This window comes from Ruditapes philippinarum, unplaced genomic scaffold, assembly GCF_026571515.1.
Source record: "Ruditapes philippinarum isolate M1 unplaced genomic scaffold, ASM2657151v2 ctg4837_1_1_1_1, whole genome shotgun sequence".
Classification (NCBI taxonomy): Eukaryota; Metazoa; Mollusca; class Bivalvia; order Venerida; family Veneridae; genus Ruditapes; species Ruditapes philippinarum.
In genome coordinates this window covers 51211-76436 of record NW_026860330.1, presented here as the reverse complement: position 1 = coordinate 76436, position 25226 = coordinate 51211, and the positions used below count along the sequence as shown (strand labels likewise).

Here is a 25226-nt window from a genome sequence, read left to right as displayed (position 1 = left end):
TTAGTAATCTTTATGATTAGGTCACACACACGTTACTGAGTCTTAACTTGTAAACATTAATGAAGTTGCGTGTCCAAAAATAGAGGGTCTTCCTCTCCTTTTAATTATAACTGATGTAAAATCAGTAAAAATATTCAACTTGTCTTTCACTCAAATTGAGAATACATTATATTGGCATTAAAAAGTAATTTGTACGAATATTATTGATGCTTAGCAAAAGTTAATTGGTATAAGAAAATGTAACTGCAGTCGATTTACTCGGCCAAAATATACAGTATTCCTGTAAAACACAGAAGTTTAGGCTGTCCAGACTCTAATGTGGTAGAAAAGGCTTTAAATTTTGGTTCCAGAAGACGGTAAATATCATGAAAGCTGATACATAATATGAATAATATGAATTAATAAAATACATATGCAATGCATGAAGTACCATATAACCATATTGTCTAAAAGAATATGATAACCCTTTTTAATGGCCTTTGAAAAAAGTAACTTATTTATTGAATTATTTGTAATAATTATAATTACTTTAATAAATAAGTAATGATAACAATCGTAATTTTCTTTTTGATTTAAATTATAAACAAATGAACGTATCCAAGAAGAAAGGTAAATTGCCGGAATAGATACATAATGGTATTACTGTTCTAAAACAGAAAAAAACGGAATCTCTAAAGAAAGCCCAAACGACAAAATTGAAAAAAAATGCATGCACGGTTTGATTAAGCCTGTTCATGAAGGTATTGGAAGTTACCGTCCACACCGCCGCCCCCAGCACCGATGAAATTTAAAAATCATCGTGAACTTCAAAACATAATTATTCACATTTCGTGAAATATTCTGTGAGAAAAATACAAGACGAGACAATATCTATCTTATCTAAATCTGATGGCTAGGTTTTAAAACTGATTATTTTACCGTTCCCTAGATTTACGTACTGCATTTATCAAAGGATGATTTATTCATATGTTTTCGACTACGAGGTTTTACTTTCATTTTTTCACTGGTTAAAACAGGGTATGCAGTATGAACTTTATCAAATGAGGATAAAAATTTCTTCCTAACTTTATCATCACAGCTCCATTTAAATGACTGCAATTAAAACAGATGCCTTGCTGTTTTACATCACTTAGTTGATTTAGTACCCTCGGCTTATACTATGACATAATTATTTTTCATTTGATATTACAAAGTTTCTTTTTTACATGTGTATAGTTTTGTAAATATGTTTTGTGATTATACTTCAAAATAAATTATATCAACTGACTTTTTAATATAGCAATGAAAAGCATTATATAAAAATTAAGTTTAAATTTTGCCTTTACAGGAATTCCCCCAGGGTAAATGATATGTCCCACGGAAGATCGTTTTGTACATTTACATGGGAAGCAATATGTTTACCCATGTCTTAAATAGCTTTAACAGGTGGCAAATGTAAATAATCATGATTCAGACTAACTCTATTTTATTTTACAAAATATATCCTTTTGTAGACTTTCTTTTCAATCAATGTTATCTAACGTTGTTTTTGACTCAGTCTCAGTTCACATAAAAATGTAAGTTTTTTTATGAGTTTCTGTTGTGGAATGGTATTCATGATTAAAGCATATATATTCCTATAAACACCAAGCTGGCGCAACTCTGCTAACTAATTTTAGTTAATGTTCACGGATGATACCTATATCTATGGTGGCTGATTTGTGCCCTGTAAATCCTCGGGACGCCAGTCGAAATCACCAACATACGACAGAGTAAGCACTTTGTCGTATGTTCGTATTTCCACCTGGTACCCCGCAGAGCTAAAAAACGACAAAGTGGTCACATTGTCGTAATTTTGAGTTTTGCCTGGCACCTAGCGGGGTGACAGAACGACATTTTGTCGTATTTTCTTGTTTCGTCTTGTGCCTCACGCATCGAAAAAGCATAAACACGATTTTACGACAAATGATCACTTTGTCGTATTTTCGTGTTTTTCTCTGGCGCCCCGCGGAGAAAATATATGACATGTCTAAAATCAGCCACCATATTTATCTAATAAAAATGAATTCAAACGAGGACACACACAATGCAATTTAGATAGGCACATTATGATAAATCCTGACCAATTATTCTATAAAGTGGTATGTTACGTACTTTAAGATATAAATAATGCTTAGTAGGAATCCATGTACTCGTTAATGTAATGCATAATTGCCCTACTTTTTGTATACATCTAATAGCACATTTATGAATAGTATTGAAAAATGGGATTTGGCGTCCTGCTGGGCTCCTTGTCGGTAATCCTGTGTTTTGTTTGTGGATACCTTCATAGAATGTCGCCCTTTCTTGTTTATTGGCTATATTAAATATATTGGTTAATAAGCTAAAGTAACAGCCTCTTCTCGTATTTGTAGATTAAAAAGTGACAAAAATGTAACATTTAATCGCTAATAATGATTTGTGTGATGTTAAGCATGAATAAAGTTAAAGCTGTAAATGTTATTATCCGACCATTTTTACTACAAGTTAACAGTTAACATTTTTGTAACATTAATAAAACACATTGTGATAACTTCACAGGTCAATGTGTCACCATCGTAAATCATTGTACCATATTGCGACTGTCCTTATAATAGGTCACAGATCATTTAATTTAATGTCTTTATACATCATAATACATAATGGCACAATTATTTATGCTAGACTAATAAAATATAATTTATCAAACAAAACTTTGCTGTAAATTGTGTTTTATCAAAGAGATTACTTTGATATTGTATTTTGTTATTATATTTTTGTTTTGAATTAGCATTCACTGAATCACGTTGATATAGTCTTCAACATGAATCAGGAGCAGAGTAGAGTAACCGCTAAAAGTCATCTCAAAATAGTTCAATTTGTTAAAACAAATCGACACATGTTACAAATTAACTGAAATCTCAGTTCTAATCCTTCCTTAACTTTGAATATATATCATTTGATGTGCGTTTTTATTGTACATGGTTATTATATACATGGATATTATATAAATTTAAACAAATCGGTACAATTTTCAATTAAAATAAATAGATAATTAGTACAAAATATTAGATGTTACTATAAAATATATATTATGTTTATTTACCTTAAAAATTATGACAGGAAAGTAACGTCAATGCAATAATTATAATTATATTAATCAATTATAACTCAAATTAAGATTTGGAAACAGGACATTTTATTTTTCCTGAAATGAAATGTGGAGTAAGCGGGTAAATCTGGCAAGTTCTCTGTACCAAAACTTCTCTCATTAGTTTTGGAAACATAATTAGTAATGAACTAGTTTACATTTTGAAACAAATGTCTGCCTGAAGTATTATTATCATTAAATTTGTGCTAGAAAATATATATAAAATTGATATATGTATCCAACAGTCGTGTCAATTTTGTTGAGATACTTTATTGATGTTAATGGTTGTTTCTTATTTTATATGTCAAAAAATGTTTTGGTTTATTTTTGCCCTAATTACAGAGTTGGTATTATTAAAAGAAAACTGGGAATGCTACTGTTCAATACCGGTACAATTTTGAAAACATTATTATATAAATAACTTGTAAATACATATTCTTCTATGTCATTTTAATAAGCGAACTGCATTGTATTTCAATATTCTATATCTTTTTATCCAACTGATTTCTTTTACTTTTATACGAACAACAGCATGACTCCCGAGGCGTTCTAATTGTTAGATACATTCAAGTGTTCTAGAGTAAAATACAAAACTTGATTGTAAGGGCTTATAAAGAAACTTTCACCAGACTAGGAAAACAAATATTCACAAAATATGGACACATTTCGTAGCATCAAGTTATAAATGGGTGAGAAATTAGTGCTAATTATTGTTATTAAAACAACTGTGTTAAATTCAATGTCTGTAAATATTTGTGCATTTCTTAACTCCAAATACATTAGTTTTGTATTCTAAAACTTTTCATCTAAATGCGCAGGGTTATATTCTTTGCAAGTTTACAGCTCTGATCATGAAACATTTGGCTGTCAAACAGAATGAAACAGTTATAGATTCAAAGTGCATGAACAGAAATCTTTTATTGCTTCTCAAAATGAACTGTATAATAAATGTCGGAAACAAACTCCATAAATCAATTAAAATGCTACTCTTATATGTGTAGAATCTTATTGCACCTCAATTTTTTTTTCAAAAGAAATAAACTAATACATGCGTTATGAATACAAATACCAACAATACAAAAAAATGCCAAATATGCCTTTAAATTTTCTTATATCATTAACTCATTTAGGTAAATTTTGCTCTCTGAAATGAATTCAAATTTACTGTGTGTAAAAGTTATTACAGTACACTGTATATTGCATTGACAAAAATCTGCATCACAGTTTTCTAGTATTTATTTCTCAGAATATGAATTTTTCTAATCATCTACAGTGCATTAATATCCTTGTAATGAATTCATTTTTATCCCACAGAAAGTTATTATTTCTCCATATCATAGAGGTTTCATTGATCTCCCGTATGTTGTAATTAGCTTTATATATGGTCTGTAAAATGCGTTTCCAAATTACCATGGTGTCAGAAACTTTGATTGAAACGTCTGGTATAATATAATCTAGTAAGCTGTCAGACATGCCAAATAAAATGCTTTCATGATGAGGTGAAATCAAATGCACACTGGTACTATTATGTTCAGGCAAATTATTGTCATATTCATATACAAATCACTAGTCTATCGATTGTTTGTTAATTTAGAGCTTTCATTTCATGTTTTTTGTTAATCATGTGTATTTCATTTTGAAGAACAACTTACAAGAACTTCCCTAATTTGAACTCTAACTTGTTTAAAATATATATTGTCTCAAATGAATTGCAACCGCTTAAGCAGTAACTGTCAAATTCGATGTAAAATACATGTATTTTAATAACAGAATATGTTCAAAGATGTTTAGTTTGCCATTTGCGTTTTGTTAAATTAAAGCTATAGTCTTCCTGGCCATTAAATAGCCATAATTCAAATAGTTGAATTAGATGAGACATAGATTAAGAGATTAATACACGGCAGAGTAGGGTCGGAAGGTGATAATCGGCCCGCAAAATGAATAATGGCCCCGAGGGCATAATTCATTTCAGGGCCGATTATCACTTCTGGCACAACTAAGACGTGTATTAATTAATAGTAGCATTTTCTTTTTTAAAAAGATCTACTTTTAATTTTCTTTCATTGAAATTCCTGTCTGCATTTCTACTGTACAGTACAGTATCTGCTACAGAGTTGTTTACTTTTTGTATGTTCAAAGTACATTGCTGTAGAATCTAGAAGCAAGTTTTATTTTCTTTTTTTTTCGGAATGAATTTGTCTTATTATTTCTTTAAATTTCAACTGTAAGTACGAAATACGCTTCAGCTCTCATAATAAAATCAAGCGATTCATGCTTACAACCTATTTTCACTTTTACAGTTAACTGTTTGATGACGTAAAATATGACGTCATTGTCTCAGTTTGTGCACGTGCACATGTTCAAATGGCTGATGACTAGTTCTCGGCCCCGGGCCGCAAACTCATAATAGGTCACGTGATACTCATAATCATTTGAAATCATAGGCGATTTTGTTACTATATATAGTAACAAGTGTATTAAAGAAGTATTAAAAGAGATAAGAAAGTCTTTACTTACGTCAATCACTTAGTAAAGTCATTGAATCGGATATCAAAATTCCAATAATTTTCATTGTTGAAATATGACTGTTATGAAATATCCACGATTGATTTTGAACTGTTTAAATGCATTAGGTTTTAAAAACAAGTAGCATTGCTCCTTGTCACATTTGTAGGTTCATGTTTGAAATAAATAGTCTGACCGCTTAAATGTGTTGCACTGATGAAATTCTTAATTAAACTTTAAAATATGCCGTATTGTATACAACGTAGTAATATATATTACTCAACATGATTAGTTGTTATCCAACGGAAGATAAATTGATTGCAATTCGTGTCATTTTTGTTTCCGTTATGAATAGACGCGTACGCGCGTGCTATTTTTTGCAATTCTCTAGCAAGACAGTGATAGATATGCAAGTGTAGAGACAAAATAATTCATTCCAAGCAAATTGCTTGAAAGTAACTGCATACTTGTTCACCGTATTCTTCATTTAAGAAATAAAATGTAGAGACTCGATTAATAGTAGGTGTATAAGCGTTATTAATTTGTTTATATGTGCATCCGATTTAACAAAATGATTGATTATTTGCATTGCATTGCTAAATTAAATAATGCTAAGACAAAACAACAGTAAGTAATTGGACTAAACGTCCTTTTTATCTTGTGACTGGTGTTCAAGTTACAAGATTGTACGGTCTATTATTAAAATAAGACACGGACATAAATATACTGTTAGTCTGTAACGGTATATGTCTGTGCGGATGTTTGCGCGCGCGAGTACACGTGTGTGCGTGCATGTGTATTATATTATAAATCCACATGTGCATTTCAGGAAAAACATTTTTAAACCATACAAAGTATTCAAGCATATGTTTTAGCTCATTTATATAAATGACATAAAAGTCATACATCATGATACATTATACATTATGTCACATTTTTCAAGCTGAATGATTAAAAATCATTCTCAACCTGCAGTTATGCGTGGAACTATAAAAATTACTAAGTCTTGTAATCACATAATCACGTTTCGTTAAGAAAAGTAAGCTTTCAACAGGAAAGGAAAATAAGCTTTTTCAATCGGAAAGGAGAAATAATTTTTTAAAGGAAAATAAGCTATTCAAACCTACAGTAAATTCGCTGATATTGCAATATTTGGTAAAAAAATACTGGTGTACCAAAATTATAGAGCATGGTTACATGTACAAAATGAAAAAAAAACTTATAATAACAAAAGAGGGATTTCCTAAATTTTCTCTAAGAATGGCTTCGTAAGAGCCAAATTTATTGGTTAATTAACCTGTTTAATAGGAATTCAGTTTGATATTGCAAATAAAAGTTCTTCTTCTATAAACGGCTGTTTGCAATATAACCCTCGCCTAGCGGCTCGGGTTATATTTTCAAATAGCCGTTTATATAAGGCAACAATCTATGTAACTAATAATATAAACATACATCAGTTAAACATAAAAAATCTCTATAGTATACAAAAGGGTTACAGGACAAACGTCTTTACAACATTTTCGGAGACACTCTCCAAGAAAGAACGGATTACGAGTATTGAACAATGAAGAGTCTGCATGCTCTGATATACTATTTTTTGTTGATTTTATCTTTGAATAACAGACTCCCAGATTTTATCTAATCAAAAGTCCCATGTAAAAACAACTTGCGTTATACTTTATTATTTCAAAATTGGTAACACTACAAAGTCACTATAATGCCAGTAATCAGCCAGGTGGTAAAATCCATGTTTGACAAAATTGTTGAAATAGGCAAGTAAATTTTCAAATATTTCAATCTTTCTAATACGTGATGTTTCATATTTGAGCCATGTATGTTATAATTAGCTTTACATATGCACTGTAAATAAATAACATTTACATATTAGCATGATGACAGAAAATATAATTAAAATGTCTGGTGCAATAGCATATGATATGTTGTCAGACAACACAAAAAAACTGTTATTATTTCAAGAATAGGTGAAATCTAAGACACGTTGCATAGAATAGAAAGTACAATTGACACGTTTAGCTTCTTAATTATGCCAAGTTCACAAGTCAAGATGAGTGCTACATTTCTGTTATGTTATTGTTATTTTGAATCTAGCATCTGACCGGTTTTCAAGATAATATCTTATGAATTACAATTAATCTTGATTTGTTTTCATATTTCATGAGAGGCCTTATATTTTATCGTTTTAGCCTCTTTTTTAAAGTTACATATGACTATAGATTGTATGTATACAATTTTATGATGAATAAAATATATGTTATACATATATGTTATGTTATATTAATTTTCCCAAACATTGTAGAGATCGTTTTTATTGGTTGACAATAAATGTTATCCCTACGTCTCCTAGTTAGGCATTTTAATGCACTTATTAAGAGTTTACAAAATTATAACTAGGTTTATTTCTCTAAATTATGAGTAAACATTACTGGGAGTAACAATGTTGTAATATTTTTCTTTCCTATTTATAAGTAATGATAATAATCGTAATTGTGTTTTTGATTTAAATTATAAGCAAATGAACGTATCCAAGAAGAAAGCTAAACTGTCGGAATAGATACATAATTGTACTAATGTACTAAACTAGAGAAAACATGGAATCCCTAAAGAACGTCCAAAACGACAAAATTGAAAAAAATACATACAAGGTTTGATTAAGCCTGTTCATGGACGATACTGGAAGTTAAATTCAAAACATAAGTATTCACATTTCGTGAAAATTTCCGTGAGAAAATACCAAAAAGTAAAATTTGTTCAAGACAATATCGTATCTTATCTAAATTTGATAGCTAGGTTTTAAAACAGGTTGTTTTTAACATTTCCCTTGATTTACGTACAGCATTTCTCTTCTTCAAAAGATAAATTCATTCTTTTGTTTTAGACTTCAATGTTATATTTTCATTATTTTTACATACAGGGCATACAGTATCACTTTATCAAATGAGGATAAAATTACTTCCTGACTTTATCATCACAGTTCCAGTTAAATGACTGCAATTTTAACAGATGCCTTGCTGTTTTACATCACTTAGTTGATTTAGTACCCTCGGCTTATACTATGACGTAATTACTTTTCATTTGAAACTACAGGGTTTTATTTACATGTCTCTAGCTTTGATAATATTTTTTTGTGATTATTTTCAATATCGCAATGAATAACATTATATAAAAGTTAGGTTTAAATGTTACCTCCGGGTAAAAGGTATTTCCCATGGAAGATTATTTTATACATTGTCATAGGAAGAAAATAGATAAATACAGAAAATATAAATACAGAAATATATTCACTTATGTCTTAAATAGCTGTAACAGATGGCAAAGGTAAATTAACGACCAATGGTGACGAGAACGCAGCGATGATTCAGACTAACTCTATTTTGTTTTGCAAAATATATCCTTTTGATGATTATTTTATAATCAAAGTTATCTAGAGTTGTTTATGACTACTTCTAATTTTATATGAAAATGCAAGTTATTTATGAATTTCTATTGCTGTTGTGTGAGAATATTTCGCTGCTTTAAATTCATTTAAGAAATGTCAGATGCTTGATGACTGTAAGTGAGCTTAATGTCCGATAAGATTGTTGGTTTTACTAAACGTAAATGAACAAGCAAGAATAAATGAAATTGCTTTTAGGAATATCATTGCCTAATTACGGCATTGAGAGCATATATACTGTTAAAGAAACTAAAAAAGGTTGCAAACAATACCAGTTTATTTGAATTCATTTGAAGCGCAAGATATTGCTTACTCGCCCATACTCAAGAAACGACACTTTAATGGTATTCATGATTTAAGCATAATTATATACTGCTTTAAAACACCCAGCTGGCGCAGCTCTGCTAACTAAGTCACGGATGATACCTATATCTATGGTGGCTGATTTGTGCCCTGTAAATCCTCGGGACGCCAGTCGAAATCACCAACATGCGACAGAGTAAGCACTTTGTCGTATGTTCGTGTTTCCGCCTGGTATCCCGCAGAGCTTAAGAACGACAAAGTGGTCACATTGTCATAGTTTTTTGTTTTGCCTGGCACCCAGTGAGGTGAAAGTACGAGAAAGTGAAAATTTTGTCGTATTTTCTTGTTTCGTCTGGTGCCCCATGCATCGAAAAGCAAAAACACGAATATAGGACAACTTATCACCCTGTCGTATTTTCGTGTTTTTCTCTGGCGCCCCGCGGAGGAAATTTATGACATATCTCTAATCAGCCACCATATTTATCTAATAAAAATGAATCCAAACGAGTACACATGCAATTTAGATAGGTACATTATGATAAATTCTAACCAATTATTCTATAAAGTGGCATGTTACGTACTTTTAAATCTAAATAGACTAGTGCTTTGTGGGAATCCATTGTACTCGTGAATGTAATGCATAATTGCCCTACTTTTTGTATACATCTAATAGCAAATAAATTTTATGAATTGAATTTGGCGTCCTGCTGGGCTCCTTGTCGGTGATCCTGTGTTTTGTTGGTGGATACCTTCATAGAATGTCGCCCTTTCTTGTTTATTGGATATATTACATATATTGGTTAATAAGCTAAAGCATCAACTTTTTCTCGTATTTGTAGATTAAAAAGTGACAAAAATGTAACATTCTATCGCTAATAATGATTTGTGTGATGTTAAGCATGAATAACGTTAAAGCTGTAAATGTTATTACTACAAAGTTAACAGTTAACATTTTCCTAACATTAATAAAACATATTGCGATAACTTCACAGGTCAATGTGTCACCATCTTAAATCATTGTACCATATTGTAAATGTCCTTAAAATATGCCACAGACCATTTAATTTAATGTCTATATACATCATAATACATAATGGCACAATTATTTATGCTAGACTGATAAAATACATTTTTTAAAACAAAATTTCGCTATAAATTGTGTTTTATCAAATTACTTTGATATTTATTTTGTTATTATATTTTTGTTTTGAATTCGCATTCACTGAATCTCGTTGATATAGTCTTCAACATAAATCAGGAGCAGAGAAGAGTAACCGCTAAAAGTCATCTCAAAATAGTTCAATTTGTTAAAACAAATCGACACATGTTACAAATTAACTGAAATCTTCAGTTTTTATCCTTGCCTAACTTTGAATATATATCTTTTGATGTGCATTTTTATTGTATATGGCTATTATATACATGGATATTATATAAATTTAAACAAATAGTTAACATTTTTCAATTAAAATAAATAGATAATAAGTACAAATATTAGATGTTACTATAAAATATATATAATGTTTATTTACCTTAAAAATTATGACGGGAAAGTAAAGTCAATGCAATAAAGTTGTAATAATTATAATTATATTATTCAATTATAACTCAAATTAAGATTTGAAAACAGGATATTTTATTTTCCTGAAATAAAATGTAAAGTAACCAAGTAAATTGTATTATTTTCTGGCAAGTTCTCTTATAACAAGACTTATTTCTTATTAGTTTTGGAAACATAGGTAATGAACCAGTTTACATTTTGAAACAAATGTCTACCAGAAGTATTATTATCATTTATGCTAGAAAATATATATAAAATTGATAAATGTATCCAACAGTCGTGTCAATTTTGTTGAGATACTTTATTGATGTTCATGGTTGTTTCTTATTTTATATATAAAAAAATGGTTTGATTTATTTTTGTCCTAAATACGTACTTCACTTCAGTATTGTTATATTTTCTGGTCCTTCGGGATCATTGATGCCAACACTATAAAGTGTTGAGAATTGAGTACCGCTCTTACAATGCCAACACTATAAAGTGTTGAGAATTGAGTACCGCTCAAGCCGGTGCTAGGGGCCGTGAGGGATGTTGCACTTATTCATTATCCCTCATGTACAGACTCAATTAAACCGAGTCTGCAATTCTTATGTTATTTTGTTGTGATTAATGCTTCCGAGGGATCACTTTGTTTCCAGAATTTGGTATTATAACAAGAAACTGGCAATGCTACTGTTCAATACCGTATATGAGAAAAACATTATGATATATGTAAATTTCAAATAAATATTCTTCTAGTCACATGTAAATTAGCTGTATTGTATTTCAATATTCTAAAATTTTTATCCAATTGATCTTTTTTACTTTCAAACAGCAGCATGACTCCCGAACCGTTCTAATTATTATGAAAATTCAGTGTTCTAGAGTAAGAACAAAACTCGATTTTTTAGGACAGACAGACAGACAGATATTTTATTTAGATTTGTGCATTTCCTAACTTCAAAATTCATTAGTTTTATTCTCTTTTCTTGGAAAAAAACCCACATCTGAATTAAATATTTTACAGGTTTACGACGCTGGAGGCAGTATTGTAATCATGAAACCTTTAGCTATCAAATAAAGAGAAACAAATACAGATAAAGTGCACACAGAGAAAACTGTTATTGCTTCTCAAAGAGGACTGTTAGATAATTGCGAAAATAACTTTTCCTCATAAATCAATTTAAATGCTGCTATTTTATGTCAGGAATCTCATTGCAGCTAACTCTGTTCACAAAAAAAGAATAAAAAAACACAGTACTGCTAACACGTCTTTTTTCAACGGAGATAAACTAATACATGCATTATGAATTTATAATACAAACAACACAAGAAACAATTTTAATTGCCAAACTTGTGTCAGTATAAATATGCTATTACAATTTTCAATTTTCAATTATCTCTTTTATGTTATTTTTGCTCTGTACCATTTAGGTTATTTTTGGTTAATGCTTTTCAATTAAAACTAATTTGTATTTGTAGTGTATTATTGTTATTTGTATATTATACTGTACTCGTCAGTCTTTTAAGTCGAACTGTCTGTTGTTATTTGAAGGTCTTTGACATCAAAGCAGCCAACAATATAAATAGTGAGATCAGATTACAAGTTAGAGTGACTTTCGATCACTCAAACCGAATATTTTCAACTTTGACGTTTTGGACTTTCATTAGAGATTCTTTCTATTTTTATCGCCATATCAGCATAGATTGTGCTGTGTAGAGGCCGTAGAAAAGTCGTCAAGAATATACAATCAGAAATGCTGTACATGTATTATGATCCTTAAATATCTTTAAACATGACATTATTGATATGTTTGTCGCACTTTTAGTTCTTTATATTTGTTTTTTTTTCTATTTCCTGACTTAAATACTGTATTATCGCCCCAAGGATATGCCCTGTTTTTTGAATTGGTCTTTTGACAGCATATCTTTGATATGCAGGCTTCATAACTTCTGATCCTCAAAAATTAAGCTATATATTACTTAGATTTGCCCACTGTTTTCTTGTTGATGACACATGCATTCTGTACTTGAGGACAATACGCCACTTTTTATAGAATGGCACTAAGGCTTCTCATTGAATGTTCCATGATAACCGCCGTATAAACACATGTGCGGATGTTTCTAAATTCCAAAATTTATTGTTATGTTTAAATGTTAAATTCTGCTTAAGCCCAAGCAAGCTAGAGGGCATGGACAGTAGCCTTCACTCTCCAGTACCGTCCACAAACAGACTCAATCAAAGCGAGACTGCAACATTTTCAATATTGCCGTTTTGGATTCTATTTCTCTCTCTTGTCTGGCTCTGGATAGAAATGGTCATTGGTCGTTTACTTTGAAAGGATGAAAAAAGTGAACTAAAATATTTTTGTATCATAAACTTCTGATATTCAAAATATGTACAACACTTTTTTTATACCGATACAGTTTTGGGTTATACTTCAGAAATATTGATAAAATCACAAAATGAATATTCGAAGCAAATAATGCTCAGATCCGAAGCTCATTATAAAGTCATTAAAACCCCATAAAATGAATATGAATATTACTGTGATTAATTAGATGATTTACCTCTTAGGAAAACCACGAAAACAGCTTATTTTGGCACTTTTCTGTTTAAACTTAGTAAAATATTTACATTGTAATTACTACATAGTTTATGAAATATTTTACTGGGGCGACTTAAGAAATTAGTTCTGATTCGAGTCTGTTTCAGTAGTCATTCCAGCTAATTCTAGACCTCCGCCACTCGATGACGTCACTTCCCCTTCTAGTCGTTCGAAGTTCGCGGGTCGACAGGTCACTAGACGTAACAAACTTTTGATACACGAACGAAAACTCCGAATCATAATGCAGTAAACCCAAAAGTTCAGATGAAAACTAACAATAAGAAAAAGTTCATAAATACAGTGGATAAGCCTGTTGGTGCGTAGCGGGAATATCCGTTTTCCCGAGTGATTTAGACTGACGGTGATCAAGTAAAATATGCCGTAAGGCAGTTCTGGCACAAGGAATATTACGACAATCAGAATCACGACTATAGTTACGTTCCTTTGCGTCTGTTTTCGTCGTCCTGAACGATTAGTCACAAATGACTCACGTTTGAATGTATTCAGGGTTGTAATCAAAATCACGGCCAATCCAACTATTGCAAGTGACGGAAGAATGTGGCTCAGAAGTAAAGTAAGCCACATGTAAACACACGCCCATCCACATGGTTCCCTAATACTCCATTGACAGAATCCTTCCTCGGCTTTTATATCAAATGCATGGAATATATGTAAGCCAAACGATGCAAGGTATATTACTAAAATAACAAATAATGTCTTAGGCATTGTGCACACTTTCTTACCAAGATTTGGATGACGAATTTGCAGAAATCTATGAAAAGCTAGGAGCAGTGTTTCCCAAACAGATATGGTATGAAAAGCACGCGAAATATATAGACGAGTTATCATAGCAACATTGCACCAGTCCTTTGTGAGGGCAAAATTTTTATTCGTGAAAATATGAAACGTTGCCGGCAACGTCACAAGTCCTGTAAGCGAATCTGAAAGAGCTATGAAAACCAAAATCAAATTGGTCGCATTGCGCATGCGTTTGCGCAAAAATCCACCAATCACAATGAAGTTGCAGCACGTTGTGAATAAAACAAGAACTGGCCAAATATATCCATAAATTGGAAGTTCAAAATTGAATATTTCATAAAGATGATCGTCATAAACGTATTCGTAATATCCGTCATAAGATTCATCATAGTTTTCGTCATAGTATACATGTGTCCCATGGCTATCATTCATGTTTGACGTAACGTTGTAAACGCCAATGTGTGAATGAACGTCATTGTAAGAAGTTGTTGAGTCATCCATGTTTCCAATTTGTTTACGTGTTCCTTATTTCTGAAGATATATAAAAATGTGTAGTTAAATGATCAAATTCATAGATTTTTTTCTATATTTTGAAATCATACCATTCAGTTAAAATCATATAGTCAGATGTTTTTTTAGTACTCCTAAGTATTCCACATTTCCGTTTTATAAATTTTACTGTTGTATCAGCTTGGTTTTTCAGCTTGGTTTTTAGAAGAGCTTAATGTGGTTTAACCAAAACTAAACACAAATTGACGACGTCGACTTATTCTACGTTGCGTACACATGACACATTGGACGTTGTGACCATGGTATTTTATTCATTTGTCTGGATCATACCAAAAAACACACTGGTCGGCAATATATTAAAATAAGACATATCAGTTAATGATAGTTATTTTTAGATTAATTTTCTTGTTCTAGCACTTATATATCGCAATTACGACACAAACAAATTCAAAGTCACATACAATTAACAAATTAAAATACAAATTATCAAGATTATTTAGATTTAACACTTAACATGTTGACCCGGAAAATCGCTTGTATAGAACCAGCCTGCATATATTCCTTACGTTTTAACGTTACTTTACGTTACGTTACGTTATGTGATGTTATGTTATGAACAAAGATCAACACAGCAAGGCTCGATTCAATTAACGCAGTATAAGTCCCGAACAAACACCACATTAAATATTCTATATCTTGACGAATTTTAGTCAAGCAAAATTTAAGATTTGAATAGAATTAGCTGGTAACACTTAATGTAAAACAAAATGTCAAGGATAACATCAAGTAATTCAAACTTTATTATCCGAAACTGAGGAAAGTAAACTCGCAACGTTTTAAGACATTATTTATGTTATGTATTATCAATGATATAAATATTAAAATAAATCAAGTAAATGTCGAGTTGGAGGACGTGATATGGTGATATGATAAATTGCTACAAAGACTAATGACTTGGGTTATAATTTCTCATTGGGTGGTTAATTATCATTTAAAGTTTTAATCGAGTTGAAGACATACACAGCATACAGTATTTTAGTTAAAAAAGTCGTTATATAATTATTTTCTTTTGGTAAAATATTAAATATTTTTATAAAATATTTATAAAATTTTTCTAGTTATTCCGTAAGCAACCGATATCTTCATTCAGACTAAGTGATTGATTAAAAGTAGTGGGATAACATGCTTAATTTCAATTTGTCGTTAGTGCAAAGGTCTCTGGATTCATTTGTGCCCACGAAAATACTACAAGACGCGTTTTCCAAATATAATATACATGTACATTGGATGCAACCAACAAGGGCGCCACTGCTAAGTATCAAAAACTAGTCACGTTCTTCTTTCTTAGCTACGCTCTCTACAAATGATTGATTTTTTAAAGATTTTGAAAAAAATGCATTCTGAAATAGCACAATGTTTGAAAACACAATAAGAAAACTATGGGAAAGAATGTAGGATACTATACAAGTATATTTTGATACAGATTACCAACAAATTAAAGCCATGATAATATCATTAATAAAGCCATGATATTATTATTAATAAAGCATTATAAAACTAAACAAGAACCGCCGCAATGCGACGAAAACCAGGTTTTCAACGGCCAAGTTTTTATGTGACAGCAATCAATAGGTCAAAGTGCACTGAAGTTATTGGGTAGAAGCTGAAAATTCTATTGTAAGCAAATGACCTTGAACTTGCTCCCAGATATCTAAGTAGCAATCCAAAGCTGCCACTCAGCAAGTTTGGTGTCAAAAGGTCAAAGCAAACTCAAGTTATAACATGAAAACTAAATACATTAACCTTGATCACAGACACCTGGGTAGCAATCCCAAGCTGCCTCTTGATATAAGCTACCCATTCATCAATTTTGGTGGCAAAAGGCCAAAGCAAACTCAAGTTATTGAGTGGAAACTGAATTTCTATTTTAAGTAACATTGACCTTGACCTTGATCACAGACACCTGGATAGCAATCTCAAGCTGCCTCTTGATATAAGCTATCCATACACCAAGTTTGGTGTCAATAGGCCAAACCAAACTCAAGTTATTGAGCAGAAACTGAATTTCTATTTTCAGTTACAGTGACCTTGACCTTGATAACAGACACCTGGGTAGCAATCCCAAGCTGCCTCTTGATATAAGCTATCCATACACCAAGTTAGTTGTCAATAGGCCAAAGCAAACTCAAGTTATAGAGCGGAAACTGAATTTCTATTTTTAGTAACAGTGACCTTGACCTTGATCACAGACACCTGGATAGCAATCCCATGCTGCCTCTTGATATAAGCTATCCGTACACCAAGTTTGGTGTCAATATGCCAAACCAAACTCAAGTTATTGAGCGGAAACTGAATTTCTATTTTTAGTAACAGTGACCTTGACCTTGATCACAGACACCTTGGTAGCAATTCAAAGGTGCCTCTGGAAATAAGTTACTCATAAATCAAGTTGTGTGTCAATAGGCCACACTCAAGTTATAAAGCGAAAACTGAATTTCTATATCTAGTAACAGTAACCTTGACCTTGTCCATAGACGCTTGGGTAGCTATCCCAAGCTGCCTCTTGATATAAGCTACACACACACCAAGTTCGATGTCAATAGGCCAAAGCAAACTCAAGTTATTGAGCGGAAACTGATTTTTTATTTTTAGTAACTTTGTTCTGGATCTTGACCACAGACACCTGAGTAGCGATCCCATGCTGCTTCCTTAATATAAGTTACCTATAAACTAAGTTTTGTGTCAAAAGACGAAGCAAACTAACGTTATAAAGCGGAAATCAAAAGTTGACGCCTGAAGCCCGCCCGCCTGCCCTTTCGCAGACTTCGGCATTACAATTACCCGGTTTTCGTTGAAAACATGGTTAAAAAGGTTACCATAGCTGGATTAGATGTATTTTATACTAATGATTGATCGATTTGCTTCGTTAAAACCCTCTGACGAATGTTTTAATTTCAGACTTTTTCCTGTCTGGATATGCAAATGATATGCTTGTTTTTATGTGCATTTACTTAATATCAACCTTAGACAAAAAGTTATATAAAATATATAGCGAGAAATATTGAACACATTTTAAAGCAGGAACGGTTGACTCGTTTTGTTACAATGCATTATATAAAATATAGAAAAATATATGAAATAAGGAATTTTCACAAATCACAATAGTCATAATAATTAGCTTAATGAGTTAATTTCAAAAAGTATTTTCAAGCTAAACATAACATAAATAACTAAATAATGAAATACACAAACAAAATATTTTCAATATTAATATTTTAAAATATATAAGCTATGATAAAGATGATAAAAATATGTTTTAAGCATACCTTATAAATTAACTTGTCCGCTTAAAGCTAGATTAGAAAGGCTTACAATGTATAGTAATTATTTGTAAATTTATGTCCTAAATACGTTTGCGATAATAACACCAACCACTTTAATTACAGCAATCCCGACGCACATCTTTCTTACGCCGCGCTACCAGTTAACTGGTATTTTAAATAACATCGTACGCGTGACTTGAGATAAGTTCAACTATTTATAGTGTTTTAATATTAATGTTTTCGGCAGGTTATTGAAGAATAAGAGGCTGAATTGTATGATTTTCTACATAATTCTACATTTACTTTGACACGTCTCATTACAATTAATTGGTGCATGTTCGAATGAACGAATTCTATAACTTTTACGGACGTTTGATTATGAATCATATAGAATATATAATGAAAAAATTCTTTTTCTTTAAATCAATATTTTTAAATTTAATTTAATATAAAATTTTTTAAATTTGAAAATTTAATTAACAAAAAAATTTTTAAAGTGGGAAGTAAAATTTTTTGGATTTTGTTTTTGCTTTCTCAAGTTCAAATCTGCTGTTTTGGTCATTTTTAACTTAAAATTTTGGGCAGGTCAAATAAAATACCTTTGTTACAAAGTTGACATATATAATTTGCATTAACCTTTTCCGCACTACTTTTTGACATTATATCCTCACAGGTTTAATGATACACAATAAATTTCAAAATATTGATATATTTTTTAACATTTTCAAACACCTGCAAAATAGATTTCAAAATATCAAGCTTTACGTGACTTAAAATGCACTTTCCATATAAAATATGTGCACAATGTTTATCGACATCCTTTTAAAATGCTGACACGAAGACACGCGTTTATAACGTCAAAACTATTAATGAAATTTTATATTTTAAACATTATCTTAAGAGACCTATGAAATATTACGAGTTGAAAGATATCCGTTAAGTCCAATTTTCGAATTAAATATTAAATTTATCTATACGAAGCAAGCAACATGTTTCACCATTAACCCGTGCAAAAGAAAAGGCATGTATTTTCGTAAAAGGCACAAGAAAACAGCGCAACATGATTGGTTATCTTTTGTCTTATCATAATTGTAGGTGATAGAAAAAAAGTTATAAACTTTATTAAATCGCACGAGATCCGGTCAATGGACGACCGATCTAACCAGATGTTTGAAAATGTTAAAGTTTAAACATCGTTTAAAACTTCTGATTATTAGATTTCAATTCCTTCTCAGATATCAAAGTGAACTACCAGTTCTTAAATTAAAGTATCCTCATTTTCTAGTCAAATGTGTACCTTAAAGCTATTTATCTGGGTTATCAAATGCGATCTTGATACTAGTGTCTTAATAACATTTTCACTGGGGCAAATAATGTTTCATTTTAATTCTAAACGTTAAAATGTTTCCGAATTTAACATGACGTAGTGATGCGGATATTGTTGCAATTTTTATGACGGTCCATATATTTCAGGAAACATTCATTATAACATGTGTCACCGTCAATCATTCAAAAGATGACAGCATTGTAACTTGTTCATTACTTTATAAATTAATTTGAGCTATTGACAAAAAGCAAGACACAGGAAACAAGAATGAAATAAAAACCTGACGCCGACACAATAAAAACTATTTTAAGTGACATTTCACTTAAAAAATGTATTTCATTTACCATCTTACGTCTAGACAGAATCTGGTATCTGGTATATGGTGGCTAATTTGGTACATTGCGCGTTGCGTTTTTGATAGCGACAACGCAAACTATATCGTTATCGCATTTTCGTCTTGTCGCTAGCGTCAACATGAAAAAGCGCCAAACGGCGATGTCGCCCTGTCGCTTGGCGTATAAGCCAATCCTTCGATTTCACCCGAACGACAATATGACATCGCGACAACACGCCGCATGACATCGCGCCGTTTGGCGTACATCGTTAGCGACCGGACGAAAGTCCGACAACGCTCCGTTTGGGGCTTTGTCCTGTTGTCGCTAGCGCCAACACGACGCACAAAAGCGTACCATATCAGCAACCATAGGTACTAGACATAACTTTTATCGTTCATTTACTATTTTACCAGTGTCAGATTTAGAAACCTTCAAATCAATTATAGACAATTGTATTTATCAATAAACTTACATATAAATTATTTTTAAACCAACTGATTTTTTTCCTATAATTGTATATTATTTAAATCTCTCTTTCCTTCTTCTGAAAGATTTATGCAAATTGATTTGCTTGACCGAGAGAAAAATTCAAACTTACGTTCTTACATCATTAGTAATATGTAAAATGTTTGAATGTAGTTTTTTAAAAGATAATTAGTGTTTCATTTCAACATCCAAAGTGTTCAAGCTCTGATTTTATATGTCAGAAGTGTATAAATTATAAAGGGCCTTAGTCATGATTTAGATAATATAGGCTACAGTCCACTGCCCGCCATAGTTTATAATATCTAAATACTTTGATGATTGAATCATTATATTTGCTTAAAAAGATAATCATGACAGAATTCAATGGTTCAAATTTTATTACTACATTGTCATTATCATGATGTTATCATAAACATGTAGTATATTGACATTTGAATTATTTGACTGTTCAGTATTTGAAGATTAAAAGATAAAAATGTGCATTAACTTTTATATCTATTGATGTCAGTTTAACTTTATAATTTAATGAAATAACGCATCACATAAAATTGTCATATTTAATAGCAGAAATCACTAAATATATCACAACTACCAAAACAATAAGATTTTTTTAAAAGGCAAAAAAGAACAAAAACGTGCATGATAAAATTCATAAATATAAAAACGACAAAATAAGTTTAAGTTTAAATCAAAATTGAAGTTAGTATACCTGATATTATTTAATTTATTCCTTACATCCACTGAATATTTATTCATTCTACATCAACGTGAATACATATTATCCAGGGCTTTAAGTATACTGAGATAAATTGCAAGTTTAAATGGCAATAATCACATTGATTTCGCCTTGCCCATCTTCTTTAATAGACAACGCCTGTATGAAATAACATATCATGTCCAAAGCTACGGAGAATGTTTGAGATCATATGTGATCAACTTACACTACAATGTATTCGAAAGTTTAAAACAATTAATCACATTTTAATTGTAAGGTTATTTTTGTTACCTGTTTCACATCGCTTTATATGCATTGTTTTTTTTTAAAGATCTTATTTTTACTCATGGTTAGGTACTTTATTATAAATATTTACAAAATAAATCTTAAATGTAAGTCTGGCTAACCCTTCTTTAAGAATAAAGGTAATATCCTCCGCTAAACCATACGCAACATTTAGTACTCGTAAAACCAATTTGTTAATAAGCACGTGCCAAATATATAATATTGGGCAGTATGGTTACTTCATGAATAAGCTGTAATCTACCTTTACAATCTGTAGTTATATCTGAAATAATTCGCTCCAATAGAATGTTTCGCTTGGCCGGTAACACATTACGTAAATAAAACTCATAGAACCAGAAAGGCATCTTACTTTTATATTTCGTAAAATAGCTTCAATTAATTCCTAAATTTACTACAAGAACTAATTACGCGTTGGAATAATCTGTTTGAAATATAAACAATTGCTTCATTTCGGTTGTATAAACTGCTTGAATAACTTTTTTCGTGTCTGAATCATCTGTATATGCTATCGAATTATGTACATACTTGTAGATCAAATTGGCATATTGTAGAACAAAACAACTTACAGCACATACGATATCCAAAAGATTATATGAAAACAATTGTTAAGTTTAAATTGCACGAATTTGGATTTTGTATCCAACACTGCTTTTTTTTTAATTAACTGATGTATGAATTATTTAACACAACTGTTTCTTTTAATTATGGTTTTAAACTTTTTTCTCCTATCAAACTGTTTTGCATGAGTGACAACAATCATATGTACTTAAATCATAAGTTTTAAAAACGTATTCAGTTTTCCATTTTATTACAAAAGCTTTAAACTCTATTGTTGTAAAAGAAGTATATAAACTTTACTGTAAAGACCTTTGACATGATTTAAAGTATATATTCTACGATCCGCTGATCTTAAACTACTGCCCGTTATTTTTATATTATGATACTTTGGCGAATGAATCGTTATTTTTGTTTTAAAAAATTAAGGATTAAATTTTATGGTTGAAATTATATATCTTCAATATTATCATAATATTATTGCATCATTTGGTATATTGGTATTGATTGTTCAGAAGTGGGCAAGTAATGATAAAAGTTGTGTCTGACTTAAATCGATAAGGTTCATACCAATCAATGTCAGATTTACTTCAATTTAATGAAAAGATACACATTCTGAAATTGCCAGATAGAAAAAGAAATGAACATGAAAATTGAAAAGAAAATTTTAAAAAAGTGTAGTGACTTGGTATTATACGACTACTAAGATAATATTAAATATAAAACATACATGTTATGTTACATAAATCTGTCAAACTTAATAAAAAATAAAATTAATATACCTGATATCATATATGGAATGTCTACATCCACTGAACGTATTCCAAATGTAATACGTTAATACATATTATCTAGATATTTTAGTATACTGCGCTTAATTTTATGGTTAATTGTTAATAATTACGTATCACATTTTGAATTGAACATTCTATTTAATTTCGCCTTACGCATTTTCTTTGATAGACAACGCCCGTATATAGTTACATATTATGTCCAAATGTACGGAGAAATTTACAGGTCACCTGCTTAATATTCGAATGTTTTAAAGCATACATTAATTTTTAATTCTAAGGTTATATTTTAACCTGTAACACATCATTTTTCTTGCTGTTAATTTATCAAAGAAAAGAAGAAGAAAAAACATATTTAGCAATATGTTATCTATGCTTACAAAAATTCTTGAATGTAAATTTGACGTAACCTGGGTCAAGAATCAATTCAATAAGAGAGTATAACCATAGCAACATAATTATAAGCAATCTTTTTTTATACGCGCGTATCAGTTATAATGTTAGCCAATATAGTTAATTACTCTATGAATCAGATATAATCTGTACTGTTCACCTCAACTACTTGAATATAAAACTCGGACGCTCACACATTACGTAAATAAAACCTATACATATCTGCAAACAATTCCTAATTTCACTGCTATAATGTATTACCTGTTGAAAAAATCTGCAAACAATTCCTAGATTAGGTTTGTATAAAGTGTTTGACTAATTCTGCTGTTGACAATTCTTCTACGACTATACATCTTGAAATGTCTACTGAATGCTGTCTAAACCGGTAGATCAAGTTGGCGTATTGTAAACAAAACAACAAGAGCACATAACACAAGAACAGAATTTGTTACGTTTGAATTAACAACATTTGGTTCTTGCAGCCAACACTTCACGATAAGTGACTATTTGAATTAACTGATGTATTCTATAAATAATAAACAATAACAACTGTTTTTTCTTTATTTCAAGTATAGTTTATGTAACACGTATTTTTCTCTTTTGACAGATAAAAACAAACTGTTTTGCATGAGCGGGAGAAAAGTCATTCTATTAACACATGGTTTATTTGTACAGATTGTTCAGTAGTTTGAATATAATGATAAAAAATTGTGTCTGACTTAAATGTCTGACTTTTATACCCATTAATATCAGATTTGCCTAATTTCAATGAAAAAGAGAAAAAATGAACATGACAGAGGGAAAGATTTTGCAAACATTATCAGAACTGACAAATTACTATGCAACTTCCAAAATAACGAAAATCTGGAGCACTGAAAATCAATCCGAATTTTAATGAAAAAAGAGAGAAAAATGAACATGATAAAAGGAAATATTTTGCTAAATCTGGAGTATTGGAGATCTATCCGAAGCAATGAAAACAAAAATTATATGTAACGAAAATTGCAGACTTGATTTGATTGATAATGTAAAACATTTAAGAAATACATGCATTTATGAAATATATAATTATGGAAATCAATATAAATATGTAAATCGTCAAAAATAACACATGTTTCAAAAATAAAATTCGTGATATACCTGATATTCTACGTAAATCCCGTATCCACTGAATATTTATAAACTATGTACACGTGAATTCTGACATCAACGATTTTACTGAGGTAAATTGCAAGTTTAAATGCTAATTACTTGTTTTACGTATCTAATTTGATTCAAATTTTCCATCTGATTTCGCCCACGCATTTTCTTTATCATCACGCCGTAAAATTTTATACATATCAATCCCCAGTGTACATACAATTAAAGTAATGAAGTTTAACTTTAAACCATTTATAAAGTCGTCATTTTAAGGCCTAGAGCTGCTAAATAAGGAGACGTTTCCTGTGATATCATTATTATAAGAATAAGGATATTAGACGTTGCATCAGTCATTAAATCAATACAAATATATTTGCATAAATAAGCCAATTCTTAATCTTCCAAGGAAGATTTCCGTTCTTTTTCTCATTACAATGTTATCATTTTGTCTAATTATTATTTAATTTGTACAAAATAGAAGCCCTAAATTTATCATACTTTTCGGAAAGTCACTATCCAAATCATTTTATAGCCATGGAATACTAATTCTTCCAAACAACAATCTTCTTTAAATCAAACTTTTGATGTTTATTTACAGCATTTTCTTTGCAAATTGCATTAATATTTTTTCCGTATCACAACACAAACTTGTAATGTAAAATGATCAGAATCTTTAAGTTTATTAGCTCACGCTAATAAAATCTATTGTTTCGTTCAATTATTTTTCATACCTTTCAGAGAAGGGAAATAACCTGTGCCATTAAATTTATCTTAAATACATTAACATTTTAAATTTAGTTTTATAATCTTGGTCAAAATGAAGCTGATATTATGTGATAGGTAATTTACTCTTTATATTATATATACCCAAAAACTTCACGCCCTTTATAAAAAGGGGTAAACTGACTTACCTTTAATATATTACCCCATTTAAATACAAAACAAAATATAAAAACTATTGAATACATCATATTCATAATCTTAAAAACACTGCAGGTGATTTATTGCCCGACTCACATATTCACAT

At 30.6% G+C, this 25226-nt stretch overlaps 1 protein-coding gene across 4 annotated transcripts in view; it reads right to left on the bottom strand.

Moving 5' to 3' along the window:
• Positions 1-12234: 12234 nt before the first annotated feature.
• LOC132759678 (sex peptide receptor-related protein 2-like) overlaps positions 12235-25226 on the bottom strand; it is a 56674-nt gene continuing 43682 nt past the window's right edge. Inside the window, exons 1-2 of one of the 4 annotated variants that reach the window (XM_060751490.1) lie at positions 24200-24316; positions 12235-14849 (exon numbers count right to left, since the gene is read on the bottom strand). In XM_060751490.1, coding sequence (XP_060607473.1) covers positions 13641-14819 — 1179 coding nt within the window. In that variant the 5' untranslated portion in view covers positions 14820-14849; positions 24200-24316 and the 3' untranslated portion in view covers positions 12235-13640. Of the gene's footprint in view, positions 14850-18154; positions 18300-21008; positions 21277-24199; positions 24317-25226 lie in introns of those variants that run through there. The other 3 variants (XM_060751489.1, XM_060751488.1, XM_060751491.1) reach the window with 3 other exon arrangements.